The sequence below is a fragment of the Thalassophryne amazonica genome, chromosome 12, assembly GCF_902500255.1.
Source record: "Thalassophryne amazonica chromosome 12, fThaAma1.1, whole genome shotgun sequence".
NCBI classification, from domain to species: domain Eukaryota; kingdom Metazoa; phylum Chordata; class Actinopteri; order Batrachoidiformes; family Batrachoididae; genus Thalassophryne; species Thalassophryne amazonica.
In genome coordinates, this window is record NC_047114.1 from 95,683,775 (window position 1) to 95,711,253 (window position 27,479).

Here is a 27,479-nt window from a genome sequence, read left to right on the forward strand (position 1 = left end):
CTTCCCCAACCAAGGCTGGTGCTCATTTACAGCCAGATGGCGTTCTGGTTTGTCCCCCGCCCCTGGCTTATGTCCCATCCGTGTCTGTCTGTCTGTCCTCCTGTATTTCACACTTTACCCTTTCTTGAATTCCACTTTACTTTTCAGATGCTGTCCCTTGATTTTGTACACAGTCCCTTTATTTTGGCATTATTCATGGTTTGTTTTAGGTTCTACTCACCTCAGGGTTCTTTTTGGTTTAATGTTTGTCTCCGTCAGTCCCTGTGTGTTTTTGTAGGTGTGGCCCTGTCACTTGGTGTTCCTTCACAGCTGTGTCTCATCACAATCACCACATCTGTCTTTTCGTCTTCTTGTTACATGTCACTATTTATGTTTTTCACAGTTCTGCCCTCATTTGCTGGGCTATTCCAATTCATTCAGCTTTTGTTTTGTAATATTTCGTTTTTGTGTTTGCTCGTCTCCCCTTACCCGAATGCTGCTGCCAGCTCCCTCCAGTGTCCTTGTTCATTTGGACTATTCCCCAGTTTTTGGACTCGTTGTGTTTCATGTTTGGGACTCATCTCATTCCTTGGTAAATAATCTTTTAATATTTTCTACTCCTGTCTGGTCCCTGTCTGCAACTTTCGGTTCAATTCTTTTGAAACTGTAACAGATGGACTGGATCAATACCCATGAAGTGTCGTGTCCACAGGCATAGATGGATAGCATAAGCGTGAATCGAATCCAGGCCTACATACCGGTTTCCTACCTACTCTATACAATATACAGTATATTGTGGTCCTTCACAGTAGGGTAATGCTTCCACCTAAGCCCCTTTCACACTGGGCTTACATAGAGTTAACTTGTGCTGCGTATCAAGTACGCTGGAATTGCTGCACTGCGCACAGGAAAAAAAACAAAACCTGCACACAGAGGGTGGGGGGGGAGCTCCATGATGCTGTTTACAGACTGCCTGGACACACAGATGGATTTGATACATTGGAAAAAGTCAGAATACATTATTTCCAGAAGTTAATGGAGTTTATTTAACGTGCCACAACCACAAGAAAATTTAAGATTAGATTAGATTAGACAGAATTTTATTGATCCTTTGAGAAGACTCCCTCAGGGAAATTTAGGTTCCAGCAGCATTGTATAACAGCACACAGGGTAAGAAGCACACACAGTATCAAAAGAGAAAAAAGAAAAACAGTTTGCAAATGTAAATACAAACAGACAATACTGACCAGACATACTGATCAATACTGGTTTACTGTCTACTACTGTTCCTCTCCTTCCCGACCTCTGTCTTCCTGTTACTCCTCCTCCCCCTGAGTGAAGAGTTGTACAGTCTGATGGCCTGAGGGACAAAGGAGTTTATCAGTCAGAGTTTTTAAGGAGGTGAAAGTGCCACGGAGAGGTAGCCGTCGATCACGCGTGTGACCCGTCCATGAGGAGTGGACATGGACATGTCCTCTCCCTGCCGATCCATCCGTGAGGGGCTATACTGGACATGGATACGTCCTCTCGTTGGTGATTGGTCGGTGAGGAGGAGTTAATGGACTTCATTTAATGTGCCACAATCATGAGAGAATTTGTGGAGGTAAAGCTGCAGCCGGTGATCGCGTGCGTGATCCATCCATGAGTTGTGGACGTAGATATGTCCTCGCACTGGTGATCTGTCCATGAGGAGTTAGTGAACGTGGAACCTCTTCTTCTTCTGTGGTTTGAAGCTTCACTGCCAGCAAAGTCCAGCGGGATGAATAAAATCTATCAATGCAGGTATGTACTGATAAAAAAGAAACCTAAAAGGATTTTCACCCTGGCGTAGGGTTGTATAGAACTGCTGAGGCTTGGTGTACAGTAGTGGAGTGTTGTGTAGACTGGCGTGGAACACTGCGTCTGTGCTCTGCACTGAAAGTCCACGAAAAAAATTTAACATATTTAATTTTTTGCATCGATTTTGCAGACCCCTTTGTGTCCCTCAGCGTATTGTCATGTAGGGTTGCATAAACACGGCGTAGACAGTACATGGCGTTACACAACTCTAAGTTGGCCCGGTGTGCAAGGGGCTTTAGTATCTCTGTGCACTCTGAACTCAGGTGACCTCTTTAAAAAGTTGCATACAATCTCAGAGTTCATGTCAGAAAGGGTTTAGGTGCACATTTAGCAAAATTGTAAAGAATGTGGAAGTGCTGTTGGAGTTGCAGCCAACCAGCAACACTGAGGTATTTTTCAACAAATATGATGTAAGATTGTGGTTAAAAGCATGGGGAAAGAGATTTAATGCATTCCCTTCCCATTAATAAACACAGGGAGCTCTGGAGGGAGGCATTAAGGTGAATGTTTTTGCTAATATCCATTTTGAATAACTATGATGTCCCACTTTAAGAAAATGTCTCTGCTCATAAAGACAAACCTCCATTATAATTCCAATTATGGAATACAAAGGGAGCTTGGAGTGCTGCATAATTTCTGTCCATCAAGTTCTGAAATGGTTCAAAGCCTCCTCATTTGGTCTTTGTCTGTGTAATACGTCTGTGATGCCAAATCCTATATCATTACATTTCAGGAAAAGAAATGAGAAATTTCTCGACACTGGGCACATGGACACATTTTTAATGACTAAAATGGAAGTGACAGGAACAATAATTGAGATTCTCTGCACAAATTAATTTCGGATTGCTCGCAGTTATTACTCAGCCTCACATACGAGGCATTTAAGTCAACATTCTTTATGGTTTTCCACCAGAAACTGAGACACATTGTACTTGTTTCGATAGCCCCCCCCCCCGCATAACAACTCTGTGTGTGTGTGTGTGTGTGTGTGTGTGTGTGTGTGTGTGTGTGTGTGTGTGTGTGTGTGTGTGTGTGTGTGTGTGTGTGCGCGTGTACTGAGGTGGAATTATAGGCGGGCGCGGACTTTACTTGAATTCTCGCCTTCGGATTCACCACTTCGCTGGAAGTGACGTGTACCCGCGCCCTTGTATATTAAGAGTTTATACATAATTGGGGGTGTGGCCACTTTTTTAGTGACAGCTCGCTGAGCCCAGAGCTCAGACGTGCAGCGTCAATTGCTCAGAGGCCGCAAGTTGTAGCTGCTAGCTGCTGTGTAGTACCATGTACGTCCTTTGAGTGTTTTATGATAAATGTGTGATAATATGGCTCATTATATGGTTAAATGTCCTGACGGCTCATTTTCATCTTTTTTAATACTGTATGCAAATGGCATTAGCACTTTTAGCAGCTCTTGGTAGCCTGATCCAGTTAATCTGCAATTACTGAAAAAAAAAAATAAGCAAGTCAGAATTTTTAATGTCCACACCAAAGCAAACCGTTATGAAAATCACTGCCCAGCCCCACAAAATATGATTTATTAAACACCCAAACTGAGGTTAGCCTGCTTAGCTTGTTGCTAGCTCGAAAACTGGGAGCATGCTCAGGCATCGTTCGACCTGCTCAGGGCATGCAGGGTATCACCCATACTTTACCTCTTTACCTAACATTGAATCGGTGTGTAACTTTGCAAAAACAATGTCGGACTCTGTAGTTTTCTCTGGGCCCCTCCCCAATCGGACCGGGAGTGACATGTTTAGCCACATGTTCTCCTTGAATTGCTGGCTGTCTGAGTGGTGTCCAAAAATGAGGTGGGCTTCATAGATAATTGGCAAAGCTTCTGGGGAAAACCTGGTCTTGTTAGGAGAGAAGGCATCCATCCCACTTTGGATGGAGCAGCTCTCATTTCTAGAAATCTGGCCAATTTTATTAAATCCTCCAAACCGTGACTATCCAGGGTTGGGACCAGGAAGCAGAGTTGTAGTCTTACACACCTCTCTGCAGCTTCTCTCCCCCTGCCATTCCCTCATTACCCCATCCCCGTAGAGACGGTGCCTGCTCCCAGACCACCAATAACCAGCAAAAATCTATTTTTGCTGGTTCCCTAAAAGTTCCCTAAAAAGCCTTCAGTTGGTTCAGAATGCTGCAGCTAGAGTACTGACGGGGACTAGCAGGAGAGAGCATATCTCACCCGTGTTGGCCTCCCTTCATTGGCTTCCTGTTAATGCTAGAATAGAATTTAAAATTCTTCTTCTTACTTATAAGGTTTGAATAATCAGGTCCCATCTTATCTTAGGGACCTCGTAGTACCATATTACCCCATTAGAGCGCTTCGCTCTCAGACTGCGGGCTTACTTGTAGTTCCTAGGGTTTGTAAGAGTAGAATGGGAGGCAGAGCCTTCAGCTTCAGGCTCCTCTCCTGTGGAACCAGCTCCCAATTCAGATCAGGGAGACAGATACCCTCTCTACTTTTAAGATTAGGCTTAAAACTTTCCTTTTCGCTAAGGCTATAGTTAGGGCTGGATCGGGTGACCCTGGACCATCCCTTGGTTATGTTGCTTTAGACGTAGACTGTGTTTCATAATTATTGTATGGCCTTGCCTTGCAATGTGGAGCGCCTTGGGGCAACTGTTTGTTGTGATTTGGCGCTATACAAGAAAAAAGTTGATTGATTGATTGATTGATATTTAAGCATAAAAATTCAAAAAGAAAAAATAATATAGCACCTTCAACTGCACCACAGACTAAAACAGTTAAATGTGGTCTATTAAACATTAGGTCTCTCTCTACTAAGTCCCCCGTTAGTAAATTATATTAATATGATCAACATATTGATTTATTCTGCCTTACAGAAACCTGGTTACAGCAGGATGAATATGTTAGTTTAAATAAGTCGACACCCCCGAGTCACACTAACTGTCAGAATGCTCGTAGCACGGGCCGAGGAGGAGGATTAGCAGCATCTTCCACTCCATCTTATTAATTAATCAGAAACCCAGACAGAGCTTTAATTCATTTGAAAGCTTGACTCTTAGTCTTGTCCATCCAAACTGGAAGTCCCAAAAACCAGTTTTATTTGTTGTTATCTATCATCCACCTGGTCGTTACTGTGAGTTTCTCTGTGAATTTTCAGACCTTTTGTCTGACTTAGTGCTTAGCTCAGATAAGATAATTATAGTGGGCGATTTTAATATCCACATAGATGCTGAGAATGACAGCCCTCAACACATGCATTTAATCTATTATTAGACTCAATTGGCTTCACTCAAAATGTAAATGAATCCACCCACCACTTTAACCATACTTTAGATCTTGTTCTGACTTATGGTATGGAAATTGAAGACTTAACAGTATTCCCTGAAAACCCCCTTCTGTCTGATCATTTCTTAATAACATTTACATTTACTTTAATGGACTACCAAGCAGTGGGTAGTCCATTAAAGTAAATGTAATACATGTACATAAATGTGTACATGTAATGTAGTAAATGTCCAAAAGTTCATTACAGTAGAAGTCTTTCGGAAAGCGCTGTAACTAGGTTTAAGGATATGATTCCTTCTTTGTTATGTTCTCCAATGCCATATACCAACACAGTGCAGAGTAGCTAGCTAAACTCTGTGAGTGAGATAGATTATCTCGTCAATAGTTTACATCCTCATTGAGCACAACTTGGATGCTGTAGCTCCTCTGAAAAAGAGAGCCTTTAATCAGAAGTGCCTGACTCCATGGTATAACACACAAACTCGCAGCTTAAAGCAGATAACCCGTAAGTTGGAGAGAAAATGGCGTCTCCTAATTTAAGATGATCTTCACTTAGCCTGGAAAAAGAGTCTGTTGCTCTATAAAAAAAGCCTCCGTAAAGCTAGGACCATCTTATTACTCATCACTAACTGAAGAAAATAACAACAACCCCAGGTTTCCTTTCAGCACTGCAGCCAGGCTGACAAGAGTCAGAGCTCTATTGAGCCGAGTATTCCTTTAACTTTAACTAGTAATGACTTCATGACTTTCTTTGCTAATACAATTTTAACTATTAGAGAAAAAACTACTCATAACCATCCCAAAGATATATTGTTATCTTTGGCTGCTTTCAGTAATGCTGGTATTTGGTTAGACTCTTTCTCTCCGATTGTCTGTCTGAGTTATTTTCATTAGTTACTTCCTCCAAACCATCAACATGTCTATTAGACCCCATTCCTACCAGGCTGCTCAAGGAAGCCCTACCATTAATTAATGCTTCGATCTTAAATATGATCAATCTATCTTTATTAGATGGCTATGTACCACAGGCTTTTAAGGTGGCAGTAAGTTCCTAGGGTTTGTAAGAGTAGAATGGGAGGCAGAGCCTTCAGCTTTCAGGCTCCTCTCCTGTGGAACCAGCTCCCAATTCAGATCAGGGAGACAGACACCCTCTCTACTTTTAAGATTAGGCTTAAAACTTTCCTTTTTGCTAAATCTTATAGTTAGGGTTGGATCAGGTGACCCTGAACCATCCCTTAGTTATGCTGCTATAGACTTAGACTGCTGGGGGGTTCCCATGATGCACTGAGTGTTTCTTTCTCTTTTTGCTCTGTATGCACCACTCTGCATTTAATCATTAGTGATTGATCTCTGCTCTCTTCCACAGCATGTCTTTTTCCTGGTTCTCTCCCTCAGCCCCAACCAGTCCCAGCAGAAGACTGCCCCTCCCTGAGCCTGGTTCTGCTGGAGGTTTCTTCCTATTAAAAGGGAGTTTTTCCTTCCCACTGTCGCCAAGTGCTTGCTCACTGGGGGTCGTTTTGACCGATGGGGTTTTACTGTAATTATTGTATGCTTTTGCCTTACAATATAAAGCGCCTTGGGGCAAATGTTTGTTGTGATTTGGTGCTATATAAATAAAATTGATTTGATTTGATTTGATGGGCAGAGCAATCACTGCCAACCTGACGGCACCCAGAGCAGCTAATTTTGGGTTTCATATCAGCTTTTCTGGGTGTCTACAGAAAACCTATGGATCACACATCACGCAGGGTTTATCCAGGATATAGACAGTCTATGGTTTTAAGTAACATCATCACGATGTCACTATAGTCTGAAACATACCTCTTCTTCGTATCTGCAAGTAATAGAGCTACAGATTGCCAATGTGTGGCTCTTTGGTCTCAGAATCTTGAAATTTCGAGACCAATATCTTAAAATGACTATCACAGTATACAGCACAGTATTATCTGCGTACACAGGGAATACGTCGCTCCTCCGATGTCTTTGGTTTAAATAATAATGGCAATTTCTTAGCATCATCATTGGCAGTATGTCACTGCCTACAGAGCACAGATTTACCACAATGTTAGCGTCAGACCAGAACAGTTCTGATTTTCCTACACTTCACAATGAGCTTGCAGAAAGGGAAATAAATGGAAAGATATTTTCAGCCTTTCAACAGATGCCGTCTCATGCTGGCCTGAAAGGATATCAATAAAATGACATTCGCGGAGCATGGTCAAAATGAATGGAGCTGAAATCTCTTTGATATCAAGGTTTGTCAGATGTGTTTCACTTTGAGTCCTTTGATAATGTCAAATCAAAGTAAGGTCCTGACTTATCAGAAGCAAATTCTGGGCAACTCTGGTGGTATACTTTGTGGGTTTCTTCCCTAGAAATCACACAGCCAGGAGGTGGAAGTGTGAGAGACACCTGGAGCGACCTGCCGGCTCACCGGAACTTCCTAATTTGCCTCCCAGTTTAAGGCAGGGGAATATGACTGTTATTTATCTGTCAGACTTTCTGTGCAGAACAATGCTTTATATTTCAATCAGAGTAAAACAAAACTCAATCAGAGGATTATTGCTGACTTTAATAAAAAAAATACCACAACTGTTAGGGTTGTTTGGACAAAGATGGACGTAATTGCTTCAGCATACAAATACAGCAGCCTAGGGTGTGTATTTTTAACACATCTGGCTCAACATTAGCATGTCTGCCTGACAAAGCGCTGCAGCTGCACCGCGTGCTCTGAAAAACTTTGCATCCATCATGAAATTTTAACAAGATAAACAACCAGAGAATGTTGCCCTAAAAGAGATTAAGTGCACTTCTTTTATGGACATTGTTTTCGTGCGATCCGCCAGCACTGCTAATTGCCATCAAGCTTTGCACGCAGACACAAACAATTCACACATCATTACACATCATCAACACATCATTACAATTCCAATGGCATAAAATAAAGAATACTGGTCCCCGACGTTCACCTGATGGCACCCAACCTAACACACAACAAAATAGAGATCGCACTTCACGATAGAGTGGAAGACAATTGATGGTAACAATCAATGTGAGCGTGTGCAGTGCGTGTTTCTAATGCGGCTTCTGGTTGGACCGGCAGGATTGTGTGGATTATTATGTCAGCATTTGTTCGCTGTTCAAATCTGCTACGTGTTTCGGAGACGACGTTTTACAGTTTGTGTGCTGGAAGTCAAAAGATGAAAAGAAAAACTGAGTAAATAATTTAGCCAGGATGAGGAATGCTGAAGCTTTTTGGACAAGGCTACAAAATCTGGGATTATTGTGAAGGTTTGACTAGAATGAACCTAAGAAAGAGGCCAAGGATATTTTAGCTAATAACGGGTGATATTTGCTGATGTTTGCAACTGTGTCTCCAACAGTGATTGTATTTTTGGTTCAGTCTGGTGGATTGGTTGTGGTATCACTCAAAAACTATTGAACCAGTTGTCACCAACCTGAGGACTGAGATAACCCGGAAAAGAAAATGTGTATTTGGGTCTTTCTGCAAATGGGGTGGAGGTAGAAAACAAAATAATAACAGGACATGTTGAGGTGGCTTTTTGTGCAATTTCCATCCAAATGACATGCCCACATTTAAGAGGGTGCTACTCTGAAACAAAACATACACTCACTGGCCACTTTATTAGGTACATCTACTCAATTGCTTGTTCACACAAATAGCTCATAATCACATGGTAGCAAATCAATGAATTTTATGCATCTAGACGTGGTGAAGACGACTTGCTGAAGTTCAAACTGAGCATCAAAATGGTGCATCATGTCAATATGGACCATTGTTGTATAAAGTACCGAAAAATCACACTTAAGTAAAAGTACAGATACCCATTAAAAAATGACTTCGGTAGAAGTTCAAGTCACTGATTGAAATGCTACTCAAGTAAAAGTCTTAGTATTTATTGTACTTAAGTATGACAAGTAATGTACAACTAAATGTACTCAAGTACTGAAAGTAAAAGTACAAGTAAATGTTAATAATCAAAAACGGACTGATTTTTTTTTTTTTCTAAAAGTTTATCTAGGCTTGTAAATGACTGATAGTATTAGTCAAAATACTGAAAATTGTGCACATCACAAAAAAACACTTCAGAAACAAGGTTTCAAAACCTAAACGAGAGTAGGCTACTCAGTAGGTGTTCACAGGAAACAGTTATTTATTTCTATATGTATTTATTTATTTTCATTGTTACATGGTTTTATCTTTTCTGTTGTGTTTTGTTTCATTAGGTTCTTTTTGTCTCTTTCTCTAAAACTGTATTGTAACATTATTAGTCTATTATTATTGACTATTATTGTCTATTATGTAGACTATTATTGTTGTTGCTATTATTAATATATGAATAAAAATACATTTAAAAAATTACAATTTGACTCTTTTATCACAACGAACACTGAGCCATTAATTATACAGAAAACAAATCAACACAAACGTGCTGATGCGGACAGCTTAATGCTAATTTTAACATTGAAAACTCCATAGACATGCTAACGCATTAGCATCGGTCCCGTTTTTAAGTTATAAAATACATCTGTGAACTGTTTCAGAAGACTATAACAGGTCAGTTTAACATAGAAATATTAAATATTACTCACAGACATATGGTCTTCAGGGTTTTAGCTGGGAAAAATTAGGATAAAGCGAAATTAAACAATGAATCCATGAATCACTGCTTCGATTGGTTCAAGGTTCAAAGCAAAGCCACGCTGCAGAAACGTTGATTACAGACCCACTGCAGGTCTGTAATCAATGTAGAGAAATGATCATTTTCCTGACAAACACCCCCCAAGTGCACAAGTGTGCAACGGCAAAAAAGCCTGCTGGACACAAGGTTGGGTAGGATTACTTTGAAAGAATACATGTGGATTACATGTATGTATGTACATACATTTGGATTACTTGTAATCCGATTAGTTTTGAATTACATTTCAAAGTAATCCTACCCAACCTTGACTGTACATATGCCTCATGACAAATCGGCCTGACTTCGTTGCAGTCACTAGTTGTCTCTGGGTGACATGGGGTGTGCAGCCAGTACATTCTGAGTGCCGGTCCCAAGCCCGGATAAATGAGGAGGGTTGCGTCAGGACGGGCATCCGGCGTAAAACAAGTCAACCCAACTATGCAGACTCAGAATCAAATTCCCATACCGGATCGGTCGCGGCCGGGGCTAACAACGTCCACCACCGGTGCTGTTGCCCAACAGGGTGCCGGTGGAAATTGGGCTACTGCTGGGCGAAGACGACGAAGAAAAGGAGGAAAATGTTGCCACGAACAGCAGGAGAAGAAGAAAACTAGAAGGGTGGAAATGAGAGTGGGGACTTTGAATGTTGGTAGTATGACTGGTAAAGGGAGAGAGCTGGCTGATATGATGGAGAGGAGAAAGGTAGACATATTGTGTGTGCAAGAGACCAAGTGGAAGAGAAGTAAGAGCAGGAGCATCGGCGGTGGGTACAAGTTGTTGTACCATGGTGAGGACAGGAAGAGAAATGGTGTTGGGGTCATTTTAAAGGAAGAGTATGTTAAAAGTGCGTTGGAGGTTAAGCGAGTGTCTGACAGGGTGATGAGTGTGAAGTTGGAAATTGAAGGGGTGATGATGAAAATCATCAGTGCATATGCCCCACAGGTTGGTTGTGAGATGAAGGAGAAAGAAGATTTCTGGAGTGTGTTAGATGAGGTGGTGGAGAGTATGCCCAAGCATGAAAGAGTGGTGATAGGAGCAGACTTCAATGGGCATGTTGGTGAAGGGAACAGAGGTGATGAGGAAGTAATGGGTAGATATGGTATCAAGGATAGGAATGGGGAAGGACAGAGGTAGTTGATTTTGCAAAAGGATGGAAATGGCTGTGGTGAATACCTACTTTAAGAAAGGGAGGAGCACAGGGTGACATATAAGAGTGGAGGAAGGTGCACACAGGTGGACTAGATTCTTTATAGGAGATGCAAGGTAAAATAAATCACAGACTGTAAGGTGGTAGCAGGAGAGAGTGTCGTTAGACAGCATAGGATGGTTGTTTGTAGGATGACTTTAGAGGTAAAGAAGAAGAAGAGTGTGAGAGCTCAACAAAGGATTAGATGGTGGAAGCTGAAGGAGGAAGACGTGTGAAATTTAGCGAGCAGGTGAGAGAAGCACTAGTTGGAGGGGAAGCAATCTTGGACAACTGGAAAAGTACTGCAGATGTGGTGAGGGAGACAGCTAGGGCAGTACTGGGTATGACATCTGGACAGTGGAAGGAAGACAAGGAGACTTGGTGGTGGACTGAAGAGGTCCAGGAAAGCATAAGGAGAAAGAAGTTGGCGAAAAGGTTTTGGGATAGTCGGAGAGATGAAGAAAGTAGACAGGAGTACAAGGAGATGCGCCGTAAGGCGAGAAGAGAAGTGGCAAAAGCAAAGGAAAAGACATATTGCGAGCTGTACAAGAAGTTGAATAGTAAGGAAGGAGAAAAGGACTTGTACCGATTGGCCAGACAAAGGGACAGAGCTGGAAAGGATGTGCAGCAGGTTAGGGTGGTAAAAGATGCACATGGTAATGTGCTGACAAGTGAGGAGTGTGTGCTGAGAAGGTGGAGGGAATATTTTGAAGAGTTGATGAATAAAGAAAATGAGCGAGAGAAAAGGCTGGATGGCTGGTGAGAGTAAATCGGGAAGTAAAAGAGATTAGCAAGGAAGAAGTGAGGGCTGCTATGAAGAGGATGAAGAGTGGAAAGGCAGTTGGTCCAGATGACATTCCAATGGAGACATGGAAATGTCCAGGAGAGATGGCAGTAGAGTTTCTAACCAGATTGTTTAATAAAATCTTGGAAAGTGAGAGGATGCCTGAGGAGTGGAGACAAAGTGTGCTGGTTCCTATTTTCAAGAACAAGGGTGATGTGGAGAGCTGCAGTAACTACAGAGGCATAAAGCTGATCAGCCACAGCATGAAGTTATGGGAAAGAGTAGTAGAAGCTAGGCTTAGAAAACAGGTGAAGATCTGTGAACAGCAATATGGTTTCATGCCGAGAAAGAGCACTACAGATGCAATGTTTGCTCTGAGAATACTATTGGAAAAGTACAGAGAAGGACAGAAAGAGTTACATTGTGTGTTTGTGGACTTAGAAAAAGCTTATGATAGGGTGCCAAGAGAAGAGTTGTGGTATTGTATGAGGAAGTCTGGAGTGGCAGAGAAGTATGTTAGGGTAGTGCAGGACATGTACAAGAATAATGTGACAGTGGTGAGATGCGCAGTCGGAATGACAGACTCATTCAAGGTGGAGGTGGGATTACACCAAGGATCAGCTCTGAGTCCTTTCTTGTTTGCAGTGGTGATGGACAGGTTGACAGATGAGATCAGACAGGAGTCCCCATGGACTATGATGTTTGCAGATGACATTGTGATCTGTAGTGAGAGTAGAGAGCAAGTTGAGTCTAGTCTGGAGAAGTGGAGATATGCTTTGGAGAGAAGGGAATGAAAGTCAGTAGAAGCAAGACTGAGTACATGTGTGTGAACGAGAGGGAGCCCAGTGGAATAGTGCAGTTACAAGGAGTAGAAGTGGCGAAGTAGATGAGTTTAAATATTTGGGGTCAACTGTTCAAAGTCATGGAGAGTGTGGTAGAGAGGTGAAGAAGAGAGTGCAGGCAGGGTGGAGTGGGTGGAGAAAGGTGGCAGGAGTGATTTGAGACCGAAGATATCAGCAAGAGTGAAGGGGAAGTTTACAAAACAGTAGTGAGACCAGCTATGTTGTGCGGTTTAGAGGACAGTGGCACTAACAAAAAGACAGGAGGCAGAGCTGGAGGTGGCAGAGCTGAAGATGTTGAGATTCTCTTTGGGAGTGACAAGAATGGACAAGATTAGGAATGAACATATCAGAGGGACAGCTCAGGTGGGGCGGGTTTGGAGACAAAGTCAGAGAGGTGAGATTGAGATGGTTTGGACATGTGCAGAGGAGGGACCCAGGGTATATAGGGAGAAGGATGCTGAGGATGGAGCCACCAAGCCAGGAGGAGAAGAGGGAGACCAAAGAGGAGGTTCATGGATGTGCTGAGAGAGGACATGCAGGTGGTTGGTGTGAAGAGGAAGATACAGAGGATAGGGTGAGATGGAAATGATTGATCTGCTGTGGCGACCCCTAAGGTTTTTTTTTTTTGTAACGAGTAATGGCATGGCGCATAGAAAATGTATGAGAGTAAAAGTATTCATTAACGTTGGAAATGTAGTGAAGTAAAAGTGAAAGTAAGCTGAATTAAAAAAAACTCAAGTAAAGTACAAAGTCTCCCAAAACGTACGAGGTCTGTAAGAAAAGTAACGGACCTTTCTATTTTTTGCAAAAACCATATGGATTTGAATCACGTGTGATTGCATCAGCCAAGCTTGAACCTTCATGCACATGCGTGAGTTTTTTTCATGCCTGTCGGTTGCGTCATTCACCTGTGAGCACGCTTTGTGGGAGGAGTGGTCCAGCCCCCTCGGCGGGTTTTCAATGGCCGAGTGACTGCCGCTTTACTCCATCAAAATTTTTTCAGAAACTGTGAGAAACAGCCAGGTGAAAACCATTCGAAAACTTCAGATGGCTTTCGGTGAAGATCTTATGGGCATCACACAGATTAAGGAGCATTACAACTGGATTAAAGACGGCCTACAGTGGCTGAGGGTGCGCCGCACTTCGAGTGGCCATCGACAGGCTGAAACAACCAGATCATTTCCAAAGTGAAGGCTGTGTTGATCCAGGACGTCGTCTGACTACCAGAGAAATGGCAAGAGAGGTGGACAGAGCACTTTTTCGACACATTACACTGTTACAGGAGATTTTGTAGTGAAAGACGTGCAGCGGAATTTGCGTGTCAGGATGGAGCCGCTAAGGGCGCAGAACAAAAAGCACCTCCGTGTTGGAAGTCTCACCGGACATGCTCAGCTCTTCCACCATTCGGAAGATTCAGACGGCTTTGGGTGGCTTTTCAGTCGAGTGAGTATCTGAGAAACTGTCGAAGAGCTGGGCATGTCACATGTCCTGTGAAACCAACACAGAGGTGCTTTCGTCCTACGCCATTAGCGGCTCCGTGGCGAATTCCTCCGCTCCTGTTTTCATGACAAAATCTCCCTTAACAGTGGAATGTGCTGAAAAAGTGCTGATGTCCACCTTTTCTGCCATTTCTCTGGTAGTCAGACGACATCCCGGATCAACACAGCATTCAGTTTGGAAATGATCTGGTCGTTTCAACCTGTCGATCGCTGCTCGGAGCGCGGTGCGCCCTCCGCCATTGTGCGCCGTCTTTAAACCGGCTGTACCACTCCCATGCCCATAAAATCATCGCTGAATTGAAATACCTGGCTGTCTCTCACAGTTTCTGGAAAAATTTGATGCAGCGCTGCTCCAGCCGTTCAGACATTTTCCTCACAATGAAAATCCAACGAGGGGGAAGGACCAGTGCTCACTCAAAGCCTGCTCACAGGCGAATGACGCAACCGACAGGCGTGAAAAAGCTCACGCATGTGCACGAAGGTTCAAGCTTGGCTGATGCGGACCCGGCGCCATCAGGGGGCATTTGGGGCGACGCCCCCTCATGTCATCAACCTCACCCCCTCGGATGTGAGAGTTATCAAAAATAAAAATAAAAAAGAAAGAAAGAAATACTGGAAAATATAGCACCTCGCAGTTTCGTTGATTTTTTTAGTCCAATTTTGCATGCTTTTTTTTTAACAGCACATTCTCTGCGTCCTCATCGAGCAGGCCGGTGTTCTGTCGAGATGACGGGACACTGTTGCGACACCGCGAAGGAGAATACACGCATTGTGTTCTGCATGTCTGTTTATAAGAATCTTCTCGCCCAGATGAAAAAGGAGCGCCAACAACTACCCATAACTGTGGATGAAGAGGACGAAGAGGTGCGATCAGAGGAACTATGAAATACTGGTCAGTCACTATTAATAATTTCTTATGTGTCCAACCTCGTAGGTTGATCGTTACCATTAAATTCGTTAGTTGTAAAAGCCATCATAATTATTTATAGGAAAATGTTCTATTTTTATTTCTCAAACAAATGTTTGGGCCTGAAAACAGGTTGGTCTTATTTTTCTATTAAGGTTTGAACTTTGAGAGTGTTTACACACGAGAGAAAAGTGAGAAAATGTTAACGCCTGTTTGAGAAAAGTGTATAAAGTGTGTAGTGAGGGGTTTTACAGCCTTAAAACGTCTATAATAATTGTAAAAAATAACTCTGACTACTTCGCGGATTTCGCCTATTGTGGGCTATTTTTAGAACGTAACTCCTGCGATAAATGAGGGACCACTGTATATCTACATAAAAGGTTTATCTTTGACCCATTGTGTGACTGTCATGCCCAGTTGCGCTGTGTTGCGCTTGTGATGGAGGGCTGTATGTGGGGTTAATCTACTGTCTCGTGTCATTTCTCAGATCAGTTGTTGGTTTGGTTTTGTGGTATGCAGGAGATCACTTGACCGAGGGTCTATACGTTCAAATAATAATTAAAAAAAATACTGTCATCACTCTTTACTCTTAGTCTTTTACAACGGTGTAGCCTAAATACACGAGCTTGCTAGGAGCGCACCCAATTCATTATGCACACTCAGAGTCAGGTACCCTCCGGTGCGCACTTTTTTTGTGGGGGGGGCGACCCCTCCCCCATGATAAACTCATCACCCCCTTAATATTTTTTGGATGGTGTCGGGCCTGGGCTGATGCAGTCACACATGATTCAAATCCATAAGGTTATTGCAAAAAATAAGGTCTGATACTTTTCAAACAGACCTCGTACTTAAGTACAGTAGTGAAGTATTTTTACTTTGTTACTATACAACACTGATATGGACCAACATCTCTGAGGACTGTACCATGAAGAATTAAGGCAGTTCTGAAGGCAAAAGAGAGTACAACCCAGTACAAGCATGGTCCACCGAATATATATATATATATATATATACATACATACATATACACACACACACACACACACACACAAAGAAAAATGAGTTGGCTTCATGCTTAGGGGACAAACTGAGCATGTTATTTCAAATTCTATCTTTTTTCCCCCAAAATGGCAGTTTCTTTGGATTGACTCCAGAACAACTTGGAATTATTGAAGGAAATAAAAGTTATGGTAGTTGGCGCCATCACTGTCACATTTTTCTGATATTTTAATTAACCCTCTGGAGCCTTGGGTATTTTTGGTCATTTTTGGTTTTACCTTCATAATTTACCTTAAATAAAACTGTTTACCTGGTCTTGTTCAGTGTCTTTTCTTCAGTACAACCTCACCTGTGTGACGTTACAGATTTTCTTTCATTCTGACGTACTGCATTAAAACAGTGACCCTAAATTCACCCAAAAAACTATAATGTGAATCAGAAAAAAACTTATTTTTGCTGTGAAAACCAGATATGTGTTTAACGAACCATTTTTAGAACTTAGAATGCAAATATAAATTGTAAATTTGAAAAATACGTGTAAAAATGTAGCACAAATAATTATATACAACAATTCACATTAAAATGTAGGAAATGATTCAGGCATTTTCCATTTACATGCAATACGATGCCAGACAAATTATATTTGTGCCACTGCGAAAAACAATTTCTGTCCAGTTCACATCAGAAGCCCCAAAATTTGTGCAGATAATTCCACCTCAATATCCATGTGTATATTTCCCTAATTCCTTATTTTTTTGTAGCATTTTTTGTTGGGAAAGTGTAGTGACACGGACCCACAACAGGGGGCGCAAATGAACGGTCAATAGATGAGCCAAAAAGTAACAATTTAATGTTGTGAATGTGCACAACGAACATACAGACAATCACAGAATATCATAACAGTCAATACACAGAGGTGACGTGTGGGCAGGCTCGAGGATAGAAGACGTCTGTCCTGAGAAGAGCCGGAACCACACGATTTCCGCCGCCCCAGAACCTGGTGAATACTGGAGCCGCCAAGTCCCGAATTCCCAGGTGATCACCGTCCCCGACTGTCGGATCTGGTACTGCTCCTATGAAGTATGATATCTCGGCAACGAGGTGGAGATGACGTCTGGTCTTTATGGAGTGAGATGATGATGAGTAGATGGGTGACAGCTGTCAAGAGATAATGAGCGACAGCTGTCACCCCCGGCTGTGTCCATGGCGGCAGCGCCCTCTCGTGCCTGAAGCCCGCACTTCAGGCAGGGCGCCCTCTGGTGGTGGGCCAGCAGTACCTCCTCTTCTGGCGGCCCACACAACAGGACCCCCCCCTCAACGGGCGCCTCCTGGTGCCTGACCAGGTTTGTCGGGGTGTCGGCGGGTAGAAGTCGGCCAGGAGGGCCGGATCCAGGATGAAGCTCCTCTTCACCCAGGAGCGTTCTTCGGGTCCATACCCCTCCCAGTCCACCAAGTACTGGAACCCCCGACCCATCCGATGGACGTCCAGGAGCTGGCGCACCGTCCAAGCCGGCTCCCCATCGATGATCCAAGCAGGAGGCGGCGCCGGTCCGGGAGCACAGAGGGGTGAGGTGTGGTGAGGTTTGATGCGGGACACGTGGAAAACCGGATGGATCCGCAGTGAAGCCGGGAGTTGGAGCTTCACTGCGTCAGGACTGAGGACTTTGAGGATTCTGAAGGGGCCAATGTACCTGTCCTGAAGTTTTGGGGAGTCCACCTGGAGGGGGATGTCCTTCGTGGAAAGCCACACCTCCTGCCCGGGCTGGTAAGCAGGGGCCGGGGATCGCCGGCGGTCTGCATGGGTCTTCGCCCTTGTCCGGGCCTTCAACAAGGCAGAACGGGCGGAGCGCCACACCCGACGGCACTTCTGCAGGTGGGCCTGGACCGAGGGCACACCGACCTCTCCCTCCACCACGGGAAACAACGGGGGCTGATACCCCAAACACACCTCAAATGGGGAGAGGCCGGTGGCAGAAGACACCTGGCTGTTATGCGCATACTCGATCCAGGCCAGATGGTTACTCCAGGCCGTCGGGTGCGCGGATGTGACGCAGCGGAGGGTCTGTTCCAAGTCCTGGTTGGCCCGCTCTGCCTGTCCGTTCGTCTGTGGATGGTACCCGGACGAGAGGCTCACGGTGGCCCCCAGTTCCCTGCAGAAGCTCCTCCAGACGTGTGAGGAGAACTGGGGACCACGATCAGAGACGATGTCGGAGGGTATCCCATGCAGACGGACGACGTGGTGGACCAGGAGGTCTGCTGTTTCCTGGGCTGTTGGGAGCTTCGGGAGGGCCACGAAGTGGGCCGCCTTGGAGAATCGGTCCACTATCGTGAAGATGGTGGTGTTGCCCTGGGACGGCGGGAGGCCCGTGACGAAATCCAGGCCGATGTGGGACCAGGGGCGATGAGGCACCGGCAGCGGCTGGAGGAGTCCTTGGGCCTTCTTATGTACTGCCTTGCCCCTGGCACAGGTGGTGCAGGCCTGGATATATTCCCGGACGTCGGCCTCCATAGACGCCCACCAGAAGCGCTGCCGGACAACTGCCACGGTCCTTCGCACCCCTGGATGACAGGAGAGCTTGGAACCATGACAGAAGTCCAAGACTGCAGCTCTGGCCTCTGGTGGGACGTACTGACGGTTCTTCGGACCGGTTCCAGGGTCCAGGCTCCGTGCCAGGGCCTCCTGGACGGTCTTCTCCACGTCCCAGGTGAGGGTGGCCACGATAGTGGACTCCGGAATGATGGGCTCCGGTGGATCCGACAGCTCTGTTTTGACTTCGTCTTCGTGTACCCGGGACAAGGCATCCGTTCTCTGGTTCTTGGTCACGGGGCGATAAGTGATCCGGAAGTCGAAACGCCCGAAGAACAGTGACCAGCGGGCTTGCCTGGGGTTCAGCCGCTTGGCGGTCCTGATATACTCCAGGTTCCGATGGTCAGTGAAAACCATGAATGGCACAGATGCTCCCTCCAACAGGTGTCTCCACTCCTCAAGAGCCTCTTTCACCGCAAGGAGTTCTCGATTGCCGACGTCATAGTTCCGTTCAGCCGGGGTCAACCTGCGGGAAAAGTAGGCACACGGGTGAAGAACCGTATCGGTCTCTCCGCTCTGGGACAGCACGGCTCCTATCCCTGAGTCAGAGGCGTCCACTTCAACCATGAACTGGCGGCTAGGGTCGGGCTGCACCAAAACTGGCGCAGTAGAGAACCGTCGTTTCAACTCCTTGAACGCGGCTTCGCACCGATCCGACCAGGTGAAGGGGACTTTTGGAGAGGTCAGGGCTGTCAGGGGGCTAACTACCTGACTGTAGCCCTTAATGAACCTCCTATAGAAATTAGCAAAGCCAAGGAACTGTTGCAGCTTCCTACGGCTTGTTGGTTAGGGCCAATCTCTCAGCGCCGCAACCTTGGCCGGATCAGGGGCGACGGAGTTGGAGGAGATTATAACCCCAGGAAGGACAAAGACGCGCGGTGAAACTCGCACTTCTCGCCCTTCACAAACAGTCGGTTCTCTAACAACCGCTGCAGGACCTGACGTACATGCTGGACATGGGTCTCAGGATCCAGAGAAAAGATGAGAATATCGTCCAGATATACGAAGATGAATCGGTGCAGGAAGTCCCGCAAGACGTCGTTAACCAAGGCTTGGAACGTCGCGGGGGCGTTGGTGAGGCCGAACGGCATGACCAGGTACTCAAAGTGACCTAACGGGGTGTTAAATGCCGTCTTCCATTCGTCTCCCTTCCGGATCCGAACCAGGTGATACGCATTCCTAAGATCCAGCTTAGTAAAGATTTTGGCTCCATGCAGGGGGGTGAACACAGAATCTAACAATGGCAACGGGTATCGGTTGCGAACCGTAATCTCATTCAGCCCCCTGTAATCAATACATGGACGAAGTCCGCCATCTTTCTTGCCCACAAAAAGAAACCTGCCCCCATCGGGGAGGTGGAGTTCCGGATCAGCCCGGCAGCTAATGAGTCCCGGATGTAGGTCTCCATTGATTCGCGCTCAGGTCGTGAGAGGTTGTACAGCCTGCTGGACGGGAAATCAGCGCCTGGAACCAAATCAATGGCACAATCGTACGGACGGTGCGGGGGAAGGGTGAGTGCCAGATCCTTGCTGAAGACGTCAGCAAGATCGTGGTACTCAACCGGCACTGCCGTCAGATTGGGAGGGACTTTGACCTCCTCCTTAGCCTGTGAACCGGGAGGAACCGAGGATCCTAAACACCCCCGATGGCAGGTTTCGCTCCACTGAACCACCACCCCAGACGGCCAATCAATCCGGGGATTGTGCTTCAACATCCATGGGATGCCCAAAATCATGCGGGAGGTAGAAGGAGTCACAAAAAACTCAATCTCCTCCCGATGGTTTCCAGACACTACCAGAGTTACTGATTGTGTCTTGTGTGTGAGTAAAGGGAGGAGGGTGCCATCTAGTGCCCGCACCTGCAATGGCGAAGGAAGCGCCACCAGAGGGAGCCCTACCTCCCTTGCCCATCTGCTGTCTAGCAGATTCCCTTCTGACCCCGTGTCCACCAGTGCTCGGGCTTGAAGGGTTAAATCCCCGCTCAGGATTGTGACTGGGAGTCGTGTGGCAATTTGTGTGTGTCTCACTTGAATGGTTTGACCCCTCCTTAGCCCAGTCTCTAAGGGCGGTTGTTGTCGTTTTGGCCGTTTGGGGCAGTTTCTCTGTGTGTGCTCAGTTGAGCTGCAGAGAAAACACTCTCCACGGATCAGCCTCCCCATTTTGGCCCTGGGCGTTTCCCTAACAACGTCAGCAGGGGGAGCTGTTGCCCCACAAAGCGCTGCGGCTGTGGAGCGTAGGGAGGGCGACGCCTTATCGAACCCGGAAGGGAGAGGGGCGGCGCTTATCCGGTCACGTCCTTCGCCTCGCTCCCGACGGCGTTCCTCCAACCGATTGTCTAACCGTATAACGAGATCGATAAGCCCATCTAAATCCCGCGGTTCCTCCTTAGCTACCAGCTGCTCCTTCAGAACCAACGACAGTCCGTTTATGAAGGCGGCGCGGAGCGCAACGTTATTCCAGCCGGACCTCGCAGCCGCGATGCGGAAGTTGACTGCATAAGCGGCTGCGCTCTCGTGTCCCTGTCTCATTGACAGCAGCACAGTTGAAGCGGTCTCTCCTCTGTTAGGGTGATCAAACACTGTTCTGAACTCCCCCACAAACCCAGTGTATGCTGATAACAACCGTGAGTTCTGTTCCCAGAGCGCCGTAGCTCAGGCGCGTGCTTTACCCCGAAGCAGAGCAATCACATAAGCTATTTTACTAGCATCTGACGCGTACATGACGGGACGTTGTGCGAAGACGAGCGAACACTGCATAAGAAAGTCCGCGCACGTCTCCACACAACCTCCGTACGGCTCAGGAGGGCTTATGTATGCTTCAGGGGATGGTGGGAGGGGTTGTTGAACCACCACTGGAACATTTATATCCTGCACAGGGTCGGCAGGAGGACGAGCTGCAGCAGCGCCCTGAGCGCTCGCCGCCCTCTGTGCGGAGAGAGCCTCCACCCTGTGGTTCAGGAGGATGTTTTGCTCAGTCATTTGATCCAACTGAGCCGTAAAGGCAGTGAGAATGTGCTGCAGCTCACCAATCACGTCTCCTGCAGACGCCTGCGCTCCCTGCTCTCCCACTGGTCGTTCAACAGCCGGGTGACGCCCCTCGGAGTCCATGACGCTGGCCGAGATATCCTGTTGGGAAAGTGTAGTGACACGGACCCACAACAGGGGGCGCAAATGAACAGTAAATAGATGAGCCAAAAAGTAACAATTTAATGTTGTGAATGTGCACAACGAACATACAGACAATCAGAGAATATCATAACAGTCAATACACAGAGGTGACGTGTGGGCAGGCTCGAGGATAGAAGACGTCTGTCCTGAGAAGAGCCGGAACCACACGATTTCCGCCGCCCCAGAACCTGGTGAATACTGGAGCCGCCAAGTCCCGAATTCCCAGGTGATCACCGTCCCCGACTGTCGGATCTGGTACTGCTCCTATGAAGTATGATATCTCGGCAAGGAGGTGGAGATGACGTCTGGTCTTTATGGAGTGAGATGATGTTGAGTAGATGGGTGACAGCTGTCAAGAGGTAATGAGCGACAGCTGTCACCCCCGGCTGTGTCCATGGCGGCAGCGCCCTCTCATGCCTGAAGCCCGCACTTCAGGCAGGGCGCCCTCTGGTGGTGGGCCAGCAGTACCTCCTCTTCTGGCGGCCCACACAACAATATTTTATTGGTGTTGGTACAGACTGTCCTGACTGTGTTAGTGGCAAAAAAGAACAACAACAACAAAAAAACAAAAACAAAAAAATATAGAAAAAGGTGATTTGGACTTTGGGGGTGGTGGTGGTGGGGGTTCTACCTGAATTCCTGTGTTCTCCGGCCCTGGATCCTGCTTAGTGCTGCAGTGTTTATTAGGTATATTTTACACCGGTGATAAAGAAAATTTGGTGTATTTTTTACTTGTTTGCTGTTGCAGACAGAGAGACAGAAGAAAAGTCCCATTTGCAAAAATGGGCGCGCACACACACACACACACACACATACACACACCTACACACACACGTGGGGTCTGTGGGTTGTCATCAAACCCACATGGGGTTGGTGACTGTGACTGTTTAGCTCATGAGTTTCCACCAATGGTAAACACCCCTTTCTCCTGCTGCAGTTGAGGGAGTCATATTTCTTTCCACCCCTCTCTCTCCTCCAGCAGAATAAGGAAATAAGCCGTTTTTTACTGCGAGTGTCTGTAAAACACACAGCAGCTATGAGCATATTGTCCAAGAAAAAAAACTTGTGTAAATTATTAATCATAATTCAAGTTATACTTGGCCTATTAACAAAATTTAAAAAGTGGTGTGCGGGTTGAATTCCACACGTTCAACACATTCAGACAGACACTCAGAATGGAGCAGATTGTGTGTTATGTCCGCTTAATTAGGTCATGTGATTTTTGACGCGGAGGTGCGTCAAACGACTCCAGAGGGTAATTACAAACAAACCCAAATAAAAAAGGTGTAAATTCAAAAAATAAAAATAAAAAATTGTGGCCATTCATGTGTTGCACAATGGCAGTCGATATTTTATGCATATTTCATGGATGAGAACCGTCGGGAGGAGGCCACGGGGAAACTGAGACTTTGTGTGAATATACAAGATTACTTAATGTGATTAATCCACTTAAAAAGCTACGATGAAACACAAGTGATGGTGCAAAACCAAACACTTTCCCCACACATAAAGATTTGCTGCAAAGAAAAGAGCTCAGATGAACCAGCAACCCCACGGGAGCCGTGACAAAACTCATCCTCCTGCAATGTTTGCTGGTACAAAAATACTGCCAATAAAAAAAAAAAAACCTCCAGTCATTTAGTCTCTCATGTGATATGCCTGTTGCCACGCCTAAGCAAAAGCCGATGAGACTACTGACCCATTCATCAAATCTTCTGCTAGTCTGCTGTCAAAAATACAAAGAAAGACTTTAAAATTCAAAATACACCCAGAACACCCAACATGTCACATGACGAGTTGGGTGCCCCCTTTGCATCAGTTAGTGATGCACAGGATATATAACACTGACCCAAACCTTTACCGTAACCCAACCATACGTAGATAAATGTTCCCTTCTTTGTTGAGGGATGATGCATCATGTCAAGATGATAGTTTTGTATGTTACCAGAGAGAAATTAGGCTACTGTATGTTAGCATGCTACGCCACGCATCAGTAAATGACATGAATGTAGTACCAAAGCAGTGATGCCGGTAACGCGTTACTCTAATCTGACCACTTTTTTTAGTAACGAGTAATCTAACGCGTTAATCTTTCCAAATCAGTAATCAGATTAAAGTTACTTCTCCATGTCACTGTGAAATAGTATTATTTTTCATTGTGGGTCAACAGCAGCATTAAACTTGGTCCGTGGGCAGGGGGTCGGGGTTCGACTGAACTGCCCACTTTAAGCGAGCTTCATCTGCGGTTTTTTGCAGCTGCTCGACTCGTCCTCACCTCTTAAAGCGCGGTGATCAGCACACCTGCACTGAGCTTTACAAAGACATTTTTATACTTTTTTCCTCCTTTATTTAGAATTCTGAGCTGAGCCGCTCTGTATCTGGTCGTTAAAAACAGCTGATCCTCCGCGACGCGTCAACAACTAACACTATTTTCCACTCAAATGCACCTAAACACTCTTTATGAGGACCACATGATGTGAAAACACAATAAAACTTTCTTACCTGTAAATCTGGTCACGTTTTCTGCATAAATAAATGTTATCCATTCTTTGTGCTCAAACGCCAAAGCAGGGGCGAATCTAGATGGAATGGGGGCGTGGGGCAAGGATGTGCCCCCTCCCCCACAACACCCCTAGATTAAAGGTGCAATTTTGAAGCCGTTTTTTACTACAACTAATATTGCTTAAAATAATAATAATTTCGACAAGTAAAATGTTTAGAGAGAATTTAAATGTTAGAAAAATGTTAGAATTTAATAGTTACATTTATAAACAATGTAGGTTCGAAACTGCACGTTTTACTGTTACAGTGCTGTCAACAGTTAAATATGAGGTCAAGAGAGAGGTCTTTATTTTACTTTTTATAAAACAAGTATTTATTTTCATTGAAGTCAAGAAAGGGTGACTATAAAGTGAGTTTTGGCAAAACAGGTATCATTGTCATGTTGACGTGGCAGAGGGTTGTTGTCGGCAGCTGGGAAAAGTAACTAAAAAAGTAACTAGTAATCTAACTTAGTTACTTTTACAATTGAGTAATCAGTAAAGTAACTAAGTTACTTTTTCAAGGAGTAATCAGTAATCAGTAATTGGATTACTTTTTCAAAGTAACTGTGGCAACACTGTACCAAAGTCAGTTGTCACATATTGATGCCAATGGGTGTTGACAGAGTAAATATGTGATGAAACAGGAGTAAGAATGTGTAGCCCAGCAGTGATGTCAATGAGAAGCAACAAAACTACACTGCAGCCTAGCGTGGTCAAGGACAGATGGGTGTGGGAGACATTAAACTCCTTTGGGGTGGGCAGGTTGTAGTCTGATCCATCCTGTGTGTAGGAGAAAAGTTCAGAACTGCCGCCAAATTAATATAAACCTACCTGCTTCAAAACCACTTATGACACACAATAATTCAACATCTGTATAACATAAGCTGACTGTTGACCTTCTCCCATGGCAGAAGGTACTCATGTGCAAACATCATGAAAAGCACTCGTTATTTTTTCCCCATTTACAAACTTTAGCAGGTCCCTGAACTCCACTTGTTACTCTGTGAACAATTACAGACTATGTTTTGTATTTTTCCAGTAGTTGGACATCAATCTCCAATTATTAAAGGGGGAAAAGTTCCTCTTCTGTGTCTCCGATCCTCGTGTTCTGATTGGCCCTTACTCACACATCTTGGGCAGGGCATTACTTACTGTAATTAACTCTTTATACACTGAATTCATGCATAAGCATTTGATCAATCTCACGAAAATTGTTCTCTCACGAGGTGCACACGATGTCTGGTGTGTTTTGGTAAGGTGTGGTTCTGATGTACCTCATACTGAGTGATGATCCCGTAGGTTTGTGCTGGTTCTCTCCACTGTAGGATGATTTTCTCCTCGTATGCACTTCCCTGAATGGACTCCAGAGGAACGGCCCCCGGCACTGTGGGAAATGACAGGGAACACGTCAGACACAATGCTGATGGCATGGTGGCAATTATCAAAGTAACAATTAGCTTGCCAAAAGTGGGAATTTTAAAGGTGGAGTCCCTTTTGATTTCAGCTATTTAAATCATAAAACTGATTTTTTCTGCACCACTATAATTTAGTTCATTTGCATTCAAATAAGATTCACAATCTTACATCACCAATATGATCAAAGGTCACTTTGTGTGAAAACAGTTTAGGATTATGACCCATCCGGATGTGCTTTCTGCTATGATGTCATAAATGATGCGGCTGCCTTTCTCCGTTGTCAAATGGCAATGCTACATTACATATGCTACTTCATATAGCTGGAAACGTGTTAGAATGTCAGTTGTGAGTGAAAAGTGCCCCCCCATCACTAAATAAATAAATAAATAAGAATGTAAACTTGAAGGAGACACCACAAGTAAATATAGAATCAGAATCAGAATCACCTTTAATTGTCATTGTAATTTACATTACACCGAAATTTGAGTGCAAATCAAAAAGCTGCTTTTCTGAGGTACAAGTAATTATTAACCAAATTAACAGATAAGAATTAACACAATAAATTATTTAAATATATGTACAACTAATTGTAAAATGTAGACAAAATATAAAATGTAAAACAAGAATTACGTATGTACAACTGTGGAATGATACTGCACAGGAAAATATTACACATGGATACAAATATTGCACAAGAAACTTTGAAAAGTGCAGATTAATGTAACTTGTTATTGTTCAGTGCAGTGACTGCTGTGGGGGAAAAGCTGTCTCTGAGCCTGTTTGTCCGAGTTTTGTGTGACTTATACCATCGGCCCAAGGGTAACTAGGCAACTAGATAGTAGTAGATTTTTATAATGGTATCTCAGTCTAATTTCGTAATGGTATCATGATATAATACATCATGAACTACCATGAGACTGGACTATTTTGTGACCTGTCATAGGGTTAGGGTTAGACTGCCCCTTCAGGAAAATTGACTACATTTCATGATGGTATCATGATCTAATACCCGAGACTGGACTGTTCTGCAGACCAGCCATTGGGCATTGTAGAGTTAGGGTTAGACTGCCCCTTCAAGAAAATTGACTACATTTCATGATGGTATCACGATCTAATACCCGAGACTGGACTGTTCTGCAGACCAGCCATTAGGAATTGTAGAGTTAGGATTAGACTATCCCTTCAGGAAAATCGAGTACATTTCGTGATGGTATCACGATCTAATACCCGAGACTGGACTGTTTTGCAGACCAGCCATTGGGCATTGTAGAGTTAGGGTTAGACTACCCCTTCAGGAAAATCAACTACATTTTGTGATGGTATCACGATCTAATACCATGAGGCTGGACTGTTTTGCGGCCATTGGGCATTGTAAAGTTAGGGTTAGACTACCCCTTCAGGAAAATCGACTATATTTTGTGATGGTATCACAATGAAATACCGTGAGACTGGACTGTTTTGCAGACCAGCCATTGGGCATTGTAAAGTTAGGGTTAGACTACCCCTTCAGGAAAATCGACTACATTTTGTGATGGTATCACGCTGTAATACCGTGAGACTGGACTGTTTTGCAGACCAGCCATTGGACATTGTAGAGTTAGGATTAGACTATCCCTTCAGGAAAATCAACTACATTTTGTGATGGTATCACGATCTAATACCGTGAGACTGGACTGTTTTGCAGACCAGCCATTGGGCATTGTAAAGTTAGGGTTAGACTACCCCTTCAGGAAAATCGACTACATTTTGTGATGGTATCACGCTGTAATAC

General features: G+C 44.8%; 1 protein-coding gene across 6 annotated transcripts in view; it reads right to left on the bottom strand.

The window, feature by feature from the left end:
* LOC117521153 (receptor-type tyrosine-protein phosphatase mu-like) overlaps positions 1-27,479 on the bottom strand; it is a 467,264-nt gene that overhangs the window by 183,763 nt on the left and 256,022 nt on the right. For all 6 annotated transcript variants that reach the window (XM_034182503.1, XM_034182501.1, XM_034182498.1 and 3 more), the window contains one exon: positions 25,567-25,676. In XM_034182503.1, coding sequence (XP_034038394.1) covers positions 25,567-25,676 — 110 coding nt within the window. The remainder of the gene's footprint in view (positions 1-25,566; positions 25,677-27,479) is intronic.